Below are 9,135 nucleotides of genomic sequence, written 5' to 3'. Positions count from 1 at the left end.
CTGGGAACACTGAGCTCTGTGAGAGGGAGCACACATGAGTAACCAGCCCCACCCTCTGCCCCTCCCATCCCAAGGGACTCACAAACCCAGACCTGGTTCCTTTCTACTAAACACTCAATAACTTTATTTGCCTTTGGCTGGCTCCTTGGTGTGGGGCGGGGTAGGGTTTGGCAACAGCCTGGGCTTCATGCGCCCTCTGGTGGACCTCAGAGGCACGAACTGGAATCTGGGCCAAACCTGAGGACTTAACAGTCAATAGTCTAGGAGGGTCGCAGCGCTCCTCAGGTCTGCACCCCAGACCCAACATCAGGGGACGGGGCACTCTGGGAGGAAGCCCTGAACCTCTGGCTCTCATACTCGCCCGTGTTGGACAACCGCATGTTCTGCCGAGCCTTCATCTGCTTCACACGGTCCTTGTCCACTTCCCGCTTGGTGAGGATGAAGAGGAGGATACCACAAGGGAAGCCGATGGCCCTACGGGTGGGGAGATGTGCACGGGGTTTGGGGAGGGGCCAAGCCTGAGCCAGAGGAGCTGGGGGGAGTCATTCTAGCTTCATCAGTTGCATGAATGCTGCAATACCTCTTATAGTCTATTCATCCTCTGTGCTGGCTGCTGGAGGGACCCACACAAATCAGATCCTGTCACTTCTCTGCTTAAAACCCCGTAACTCCATCACTTCCTGGCCAAGTCCAAACTCCTAGACATGGCACAAAAGGCCCAGTGTGGCTGGGTCTCTGCCTGCCTCTTTCCTCCTCCCCCCTAGAGCCTGATCCTCAGCACGAGCCCTGCATTCCTGCAACAGCACCTGTGCAGGATTTTCCAGGCAGCCCTGACGCTTTCCCTCTCTGAGACTTGGCCAAGGTACCCTCCCAGTTTTCCCCTCTTAAGCTAAGTAACCACTGCTTGGGAGGCACTTTGGTATGGGGGAAAGAGCATGGAGTCACAGACTAGGTGAGAATCCTAGCTCAGTCTCAGTTCCTTCCTCTCTGAAATGGGGATGTAATACTTATCTCAAACACTAAAACATTACATGGCAAAGTACTGGCACACCTCACATGCAGAAAAAAATGTTGATTTCTTCCTCCTTTCCCTTTAATATTGGTCAATAATATGTATTAAGGTCAGAGTCAGAGCCCAATCACAATGTTCATAACGCCTTCTGAGTACTACTATACAACTAGTACAAGCTCACATGATCTCAACGAACTACTTACTTAAACTTGGGTCTCACTCCAAGCTCCCAAAAGGGAGGATGAGGCCAGGGACCCAAGTCTGAATCAGATCAACTCAGCTTACTCCACAGTAGACCCACTGTCTTCTCAATTCCACATACTTTCCCACCTCCGCTGCCCCACCCCTCTGAGATTCCAATCGAACCCAACAATTCTGTTCCCACAACTTTGGATTCAGCTCGCCACCTGAAACTTGGAGAAGTTTCTAAGTCCTGCCCTCCCCTACAAGCCACACCCCGTTGGTGGGCAAAGGGGTGGTTAAAACTCACCAGGCCAGTCCCACAGCTTTCATGGGGTTCTTGCCCCTCTTTCTGGGAATGTATTCCAGCTCCGGGGATAGGGGTTCAGGTTCCTCCTTGCCCTCTGGGGAGCTGTGGCTTTGCAGGGCCCGGGTCCTGTTATGAGAAGCCTTGTTAGCTGTGGCTCCTGCGAGAATCCCTGTGGATGGAGGTAAGGAAGGTCAGTAAGAAGAGATGAGAAGAAAGCAAGCGGGGAGGTGGGGGGCAGTAAGGGCTTGGGAGGAGCGGCTGAGATCTGGGGAAGGGGAGTGACTGCAGTCTGAAGTAACAAGTGCCAAGGAGAATCCAAAGGGAAATGGGAAAATCGCCACCGAGGTGGCACCTTTGGAAGCCACTTCCACGTCACTGCGGGCTCATCACCCTGGTGCCAGGACGAAAAGCTTCGCTGTTCTTCCTCAGACAACAGCATGGGAAGGACTGCAGTGGGACTCACATAAGACGTATGAAGGAAATCCGGGAAAAGGTTTTGAAACTGCAAATGTTAGCACTGGAAGGGACCTTAAAGATAGTCTACTCCATCCCCTGCACTGTACGGAAGAGGAAACTGAAGCCCTGAGAGAAAAACTGCTTTGCCCAAGGTCAAACTGCTAATTATCCGGGGCTGGAACCCAAGCCTCCAGAAGCCCGGGGCTCTTTCCTCTGCACTGCGGTGAGTGTGAAACACCTGGAGCGCGGGAGTCCAACAGGCTTCCTAGGAGCTCCCTCTTGAAACAAGACCCCGGAGGTGTCGAGCAACCCGAAGGCGGGGGATGCACTGGGTGACCTCTAAAGAGCATCTCTGCACCCCCAGACTAAGATCTTGCAGAAAAGTGTGGGCAGGAACCAAGAGCCCTGACCTCCTGCTATCGTCGGGCTGGACGTGAAAGAAAAGGGATCTTCTGCAGTCCTGCCCTCCCCGGGGTCCCTCTCCTTACCCCGGAGGACGCGGGCATTTCTCGCCCCCCGGCCCTTCAGCGCCGTAGCAGCTACCACCGCCGCCATGTTCAGATCCCACCCCCCCCTTCACTGCGCTCCCCGCCGGGAATTGTAGTTTGCGTAAGGGGCCTCCCCCGCTCCTTCCGTCCTGCCTACAGACCAGAAACTACATCTCCCAGAAGCCCGCAGAGCGGACCCAGGAGAACTACTCTTCCCAGGAGACCCCGGAGGCGCGCACGCTCGCTTGTTTCCCTCCAGTTGGGGGCGGAGTCAGGTGGGGCGGAGTTTGGGTTATCTCCGCCACGCCCCGGCCCCATCTTCCAATGCCGCTCTGTGATTGGTGAGGCGGCCAGCCAACCTTCGTAGCTATTGGCCGAACGGCCGTCGCTCTTCCTGCCGGGGAGTCGCCTACGCCTACTTCCTCCCGGGAGGAGGGGCTCGAGTTCCGCGTCGTCGCGCAGAGCTGACTCTGGGAGGCGTTTGGGCCCAGAGAAGTGGATCCGCCGCTTGCGCCGCATGGAGTCCGAATCGGAAAGCGGGGCTGCTGCTGACACCCCCCCACTGGAGACCCTAAGCTTCCATGGTGATGAAGAGATTATCGAGGTGGTAGAACTTGATCCCGGTCCGCCGGACCCAGGTGAGAACTGCCGCTCCTCAGGCCATGGGACAGGAGACGCTCACCCCTGGCCTCTGACTCCTGCTTTTCCCCGCTCGCCTCCACACTCGACCGGTCATTCCTACCGATATCCCTCTTCCCCTCCTCCCCCACTCCCACCCTCACACTTAGTTCTCAGGCCTGGCTGGGGTGGGGGTTCCCTGACGCCTTCTCTGGCCCTTCCCCTCACACACCCCCTTCCCATCATCCCCTTGGCCCTCCCTTACCGCACGGTCTCTGGCCAGCCGTGGCCTCCCGTCCTGTGTCCCGCGCGCCCCCCCCGACCCCGGTGTGTCTGACTCCACCTTCCCTTCTCGCCACATGACCCGCCCCAGCCTCAGCCCTCCTCATGCTTCTCTCCGTACCTCTTACCGCCTCCCGAGCCCCATCTTCTAACCCTCTCCCCAAAGCAGATGACCTGGCCCAGGAGATGGAAGATGTGGACTTTGAGGAAGAAGAGGAGGAAGAGGGCAACGAAGAGGGCTGGGTTCTAGAACCCCAGGAAGGGGTGGTCGGCAGCATGGAGGGCCCCGACGATAGCGAGGTCACCTTTGCATTGCACTCAGGTAGGTCTTTGAGGCGATCCACCTCAAATCAGTTTAGGTGGGCGTGTAAGCATTAAACATCAGCCATGGACAGAACGTTATGGGGGACACAGAGATGGGCAAGATGCTGGCCTTGCGCTGGAGGAGCCCACAGGTGGGAAAGTGTGGCAGAATGGATGATTGCTTGGCTTCTGGCATCAGTCGAGACACCCTCTACTTTGCCAGTTAACCTTGATTAACCTCTTAGTTTTCTTTTAAAAAGTTATCTTTGGCCGGGCGCGGTGGCTCACTCCTGAAATCCCAGCACTTTAGGAGGCTGAGGCAGGTGGATCACTTGAGGTCAGGAGTTCGAGACCAGCCTGGCCAACATGGCAAAACCCAGTCTCTACTAAAAATACAAAAATTTGGCTGGGCATGGTGGCTCACGCCTGTAATCCCAGCACTTTAGGAGCCCCAGGCAGGCGGATCACAAGGTCGGGAGTTCCAGACCAGCCTGGCCAATATGGTGAAACCCCGTCTCTACTAAAAATACAAAAATTAGCTGGGCGTGGTAGCGGGCGCCTGTAGTCCCAGCTCCTCGGGAGGTTGAGGCAGGAGAATTGCTTGAACCCGGGAGGCGGAGGTTGCAGTGGACCAAGACTGCGCCATTGCACTCCAGCCTGGGCAACAGAATGAGAGTCTGTCTCCAAAAAAAAAAAAAAAAAGTTATCTTTGATAAAAGTTAATAAAAGTAGTGAGTATAAAATTAGAGATAATTGGCCAGGTGCGGTGGCTCACGCCTGTAATCACAGCACTTTGGAAGGCCAAAGCGGGTGGATCACCTGAGGTCAGGAGTTCAAGACCAGCCTGGCCGACATGGTGAAACCTCATCTCTACTAAAAATAAAAAAAAAATTAGCTGGGTGTGGTGGCATGTGCCTGTAATCCCAGCTACTCCGGAGGCTGAGGAAGGAGAATCACTTGAACCTGGGAGGCGGAGGTTGCATTGAGCTGAGATTGTGCCACTGCACTTCGGCCTGGGCAACAGAGCAAGATTCCATCTCAAAAAAATAAAATGAGAGATAATTATATCTTTTTGAGCATATTTTATATAACTTTCTCAAGTGCTAGTTCTTAGTAAGAAACTGTTGCCAGGCACGGTGGCTCATGCCTGTAATCCCAGCACTTTGGGAGGCCGAGGCGGGTGGATCAGAAGGTCAGGGGTTCGAGACCAACCTGACCAACATGATGAAACCCCATCTCTACTAAAAATACAAAAATTAGCTGGGTGTGGTGGCGGGTGCCTGTAATCCCAGCTACTCAGGGGGCTGAGGCAGGAGAATTGCTTGAACCTGGGAGGCGGAGGTTGCAGTGAGCTGAGATTGTGCCACTGCACTCCAGCCTGGGCGACAGAGCAAGACTCTGTCTCAAAAAACAAAAAAACAAAAAACCCTTAACGTGATGCTCTCCTCGCTCTGTACCCAACCCCGGTGGCATCCCATGCTGACAACTGTAAGCCCTGCACCTGTCCCCACCTCTTGTCCATGGCATTGGTGTTGGGTGGTCAGGGGAGTCACACAGTGAGGGGATCTACTCTGGCAAATAGGGAGCTTGGCAAATGTGGGAAGGATCTAACAACCCGGTTCTTGAAACTTAGAAGAACTTGGATGTACCTGTGTTTTCCAGGAGGAAAGACATGCTTTGGGTGAAAGGGGGTGGGTTTCCTGAAGGTTCTGAAGGACAGAGCCCTAGGTGGGAGCTCTGTCCCCTTACCCATGGAATATCTCTTGGGACAGCATCTGTGTTTTGTGTGAGCCTGGACCCCAAGACCAATACCTTGGCAGTGACCGGGGGTGAAGATGACAAAGCCTTCGTATGGCGGCTCAGCGATGGGGAGCTGCTCTTTGAGTGTGCAGGTGAGGGGGCTGGGGTAGAGGCCTGGGAGAGGTCATATTCTTTTGGGAGATCTTAGGAGGCTGACCTGCAGAGGTTGTGCATCCAATAGCCACTTAGTGACATCTCTTTTGTGCCAGCTCTGTGCTGGGCCCCAGGGACACGGGGCGAATACTAGTGTGTTTTGGGCACAGAGGCAGGAGGCACTAATTGGCCAAGGGAATCCAGGAAAGGCCAGAGAAGGCCACATTGGTATAGGAGCAGCTGGGCAGAGGGGAGGACGTGGGATTGCGGGCAGAGGTGTAGAGTGGACAGAAGGGGGAAGGCATAGGAGGCTGGGACTTGGTCTGGTTGAGTGAGGGCCAGCAGTGTCTCCCAGCAGACATGGGAGTATTGGTTCCTAGAGTGGTGGTGAGTTCCAGCACCTGTTCTGCTCAGTCCCGCCCCTCTTTTTTTCCTAGCTGGTCCTTTCAGGGGGCCAGATACCAGAATCACATGCCCCCAGCACCAGGTACCCTATTTTTTTCCTCTGTTTCTGCCCACTTTTCTTTGAAGGCCATAAAGACTCTGTGACTTGTGCTGGTTTCAGCCATGACTCCACTCTAGTGGCCACCGGGGACATGAGTGGCCTCTTGAAAGTGTGGCAGGTGGACACCAAGGAGGAGGTCTGGTCCTTTGAAGCGGGAGACCTGGAGGTAAGATCATCAGAGCGGGAGTCAGCTCTGTGGGGCCTTGGGTTGTTGGGGGTGCAAGCTTGGGAGGCCAGTTCTGCCTTTATTGCACCAAGCCAGCTCTGAGCCAATGTGCCCCAAGGCACAGGAAGAATATCTACCTGCCACCTGGAAAGTCCCCGCGGAACCCCAGAGGCAGGAAACCTTGGGTGGAGCTCATGGGGCAGGCTTCTAGGTGGGATGGGGTGACGGGCCTCCCTGCTGCCCCTTCCTCCCTGTCCAGTGGATGGAGTGGCATCCTCGGGCACCTGTTCTGTTGGCGGGCACAGCTGACGGCAACACCTGGATGTGGAAAGTCCCGAATGGTGACTGCAAGACCTTCCAGGGTCCCAACTGCCCAGCCACCTGTGGCCGAGTCCTCCCTGATGGTGAGAGCACCTCCCTTGAGTGACCTTTCCTGGGTGCAGAGGCCGAATCCCGGGATATACACCTCCCAGAGCAGCCTTCTGGGTCACAGCCGGCAAAATCTGAGGCCTGCTGTTTGCAGTGCTGACCTCCTGGGCCCCAAAGCTCACAGCACCTCCTTCCTGCTCTGAACTCACCTGTGATTCCTGGGGCAGTGTCTGGGCCCTTCCACTCTTCTTTCCTCTCCCTCTCCCCATTCCCTTGCTTGGTGTATGTGAGCATGCCCTCTGCCCTCTCTTCATCTGTGCCTCTCTTCAGGGAAGAGAGCTGTGGTAGGCTATGAAGATGGGACCATCAGGATTTGGGACCTGAAGCAGGGAAGCCCTATCCATGTACTGAAAGGTATCAGAGTGGGGGGAAGTGTTAGCCTGGGCCTTTGTGGGGAGGGGCTGAGAACCTGGGGCAGGACTCAGAGGGGAGGTAGGACGAAGCCTGACTTGCCTCCCTGCTCTATGCTAGGGACTGAGGGTCACCAGGGCCCACTCACCTGTGTTGCTGCCAACCAGGATGGCAGCTTGATCCTAACTGGCTCTGTGGACTGCCAGGCCAAGCTGGTCAGTGCCACCACCGGCAAGGTGAGTGGACCTGGAGCCCGGCTGGGGCCTCCGCTTTCCCAACTCCTCTCCTTCCTTCCTGGGTCTTCACTGTCTCCTCTCCCCACCGTCTTTCTCTCCATCAAGCACCCGGATTCCGGGTCCTCCTCTGATCCTCTCTGGCTTTCAGGTGGTGGGTGTTTTTAGACCTGAGACTGTGGCCTCCCAGCCCAGCCTGGGAGAAGGGGAGGAGAGTGAGTCCAACTCGGTGGAGTCCTTGGGCTTCTGCAGTGTGTGAGTGAGGATGGGGAAAGGGGTTTGTGGGAGGGGCCTGGGCTGGGGGCCTGGGAGGACGGCAGGGCGTGTGAGTCCAGGCCCTCATGAGTCTTCATGGTACGCTCCTCTGCCCAGGATGCCCCTGGCAGCTGTTGGCTACCTGGATGGGACCTTGGCCATCTATGACCTGGCTACGCAGACTCTTAGGCATCAGTGTCAGCACCAGGTATGGGCAGCTGGAGCTGGGGTCCCTGTGGGCTGTGTCCATAGTGGTGGGGAAGCCCAGGCCTCCAGGAGCATCTACCCCAGATCTGGCTCCTGCCTGGCCCTTGTGTGTGGCTGTCCCTCTTTGAGAATCGGGAGCAGATGGCTCTCAGCTCTCCAGCCAACCTCCGCCCTGCCTCTGTCATTCCTCGGGGCAGTCGGGCATCGTGCAGCTGCTGTGGGAGGCAGGCACTGCTGTGGTATATACCTGCAGCCTGGATGGCATCGTGCGCCTCTGGGACGCCCGGACTGGCCGCCTGCTTACTGACTACCGGGGCCACACAGCCGAGATCCTGGACTTTGCCCTCAGCAAGTAAGTGAATTGGTCAAGGGCTGGGATCTTTGTGTATTTGGAAGGTGGGAGTAGTATGTAGGGGACACAGGATCCTTGGGGTGTGGGAAGGGATTCCTAAGGCAGGAATGCAGAGAAGCCTGAGGGTTCACAGCCCAGCCCCCATTCCAGTGGCTGACAGTGACCCTCCGGGGCCCCACATCTCAGTCATGAGGGAGAGGCTGAGACTGATTTTCCCCATTGGAGTCAGCTCTGCTTCTCCTGTGCTGGGGGCTTCCTCTAATCCCCTCCATGCTGGCTGCAGAGATGTCGGCCCAGTGCTAGGCACTAGGGCCCTAGAACTGAGGGTGTGCTGGAGGAGCCCACCCTAGGGCCCCTAGGTGGTGGGCTTGGGTCCCCCAGTCTCTGCAATCACATGCTTTCTGTTTACAGAGATGCCTCCCTGGTGGTGACCACGTCAGGAGACCACAAAGCGAAAGTATTTTGTGTCCAAAGGCCTGACCGTTAATGGCTGCAGCCCCTGCCTGTGTGTCTGGTGTTGAGGGGACGAAGGGACCCCTGCCCCTGTCTGCCAGCAGAGGCAGTAGGGCACAGAGGGAAGAGGAGGGTGGGGCCCTGGATGACTTTCCAGCCTCTTCAACTGACTTGCTCCCCTCTCCTTTTCTTCTCTTTAGAGACCCAGCCCAGGGCCCTCCCACCCTTGCCCAGACCTGGTGGGCCCTTCAGAGGGAGGGGTGGACCTGTTTCTCTTTCACTTTCATTTGCTGGTGTGAGCCATGGGGTGTGTATTTGTATGTGGGGAGTAGGTGTTTGAGGTTCCCGTTCTTTCCCTTCCCAAGTCTCTGGGGGTGGAAAGGAGGAAGAGATACTAGTTAAAGATTTTAAAAATGTAAATAAAATATACTTCCCAGAGACAGAGTCTGTGTGGATTTTGTGATGGCTGGACCCTAGGAGGAGCTAGCGAGGGCCCCGTCAGGGCAAGGCTGTCCCGCAGAATCGGCTGGATGTTGAGATGTGCCAGCTCCCCATCTCCAGGGGTGGTCTGTGCGCACGACACTTCTTGCCTGCCTCGAGTCGGACTCTGCCTTAATCCACGCGTATGTCTGTAGGTTCTTT

The 9,135-nt window shown here is 56.2% G+C and overlaps 2 protein-coding genes across 4 annotated transcripts in view; one reads left to right on the top strand and one right to left on the bottom strand.

Moving 5' to 3' along the window:
• The window catches only part of PNKD (PNKD metallo-beta-lactamase domain containing), a 76,367-nt gene extending 73,783 nt beyond the window's left edge, over positions 1 to 2,584 (bottom strand). The window contains exons 1-3 of one of the 2 annotated variants that reach the window (XM_003818602.5): positions 2,447 to 2,584; positions 1,503 to 1,671; positions 97 to 474 (exon numbers count right to left, since the gene is read on the bottom strand). In XM_003818602.5, coding sequence (XP_003818650.1) covers positions 282 to 474; positions 1,503 to 1,671; positions 2,447 to 2,513 — 429 coding nt within the window. In that variant the 5' untranslated portion in view covers positions 2,514 to 2,584 and the 3' untranslated portion in view covers positions 97 to 281. Of the gene's footprint in view, positions 1 to 96; positions 475 to 1,502; positions 1,672 to 2,446 lie in introns of those variants that run through there. The other variant, XM_003818604.5, reaches the window with a different exon arrangement.
• A 145-nt stretch (positions 2,585 to 2,729) lies between these two features.
• AAMP (angio associated migratory cell protein) lies at positions 2,730 to 8,931 on the top strand. Of its 2 annotated transcripts, none has more exons than XM_003818605.5 (11): positions 2,730 to 3,084; positions 3,516 to 3,668; positions 5,422 to 5,541; positions 6,074 to 6,213; positions 6,473 to 6,617; positions 6,913 to 6,996; positions 7,114 to 7,229; positions 7,378 to 7,481; positions 7,599 to 7,689; positions 7,886 to 8,040; positions 8,452 to 8,931. In XM_003818605.5, exons 1-11 carry the CDS (start codon positions 2,964 to 2,966, stop codon positions 8,525 to 8,527), a joined length of 1,305 nt encoding a protein of 434 aa, XP_003818653.1. In that variant the 5' UTR covers positions 2,730 to 2,963; the 3' UTR covers positions 8,528 to 8,931. The 2 variants fall into 2 exon arrangements, with proteins under 2 accessions (XP_003818653.1, XP_008970180.1); XM_008971932.4 differs by having other exon boundaries at positions 2,875 to 3,084; positions 3,513 to 3,668.
• The last annotated feature ends 204 nt before the right edge of the window (positions 8,932 to 9,135 follow it).

The sequence above is a fragment of the Pan paniscus genome, chromosome 13, assembly GCF_029289425.2.
Source record: "Pan paniscus chromosome 13, NHGRI_mPanPan1-v2.0_pri, whole genome shotgun sequence".
Lineage (NCBI taxonomy): Eukaryota > Metazoa > Chordata > Mammalia > Primates > Hominidae > Pan > Pan paniscus.
Note: the sequence above shows the minus strand (reverse complement) of the source record. Positions and strands in the feature narration are given on the sequence as shown.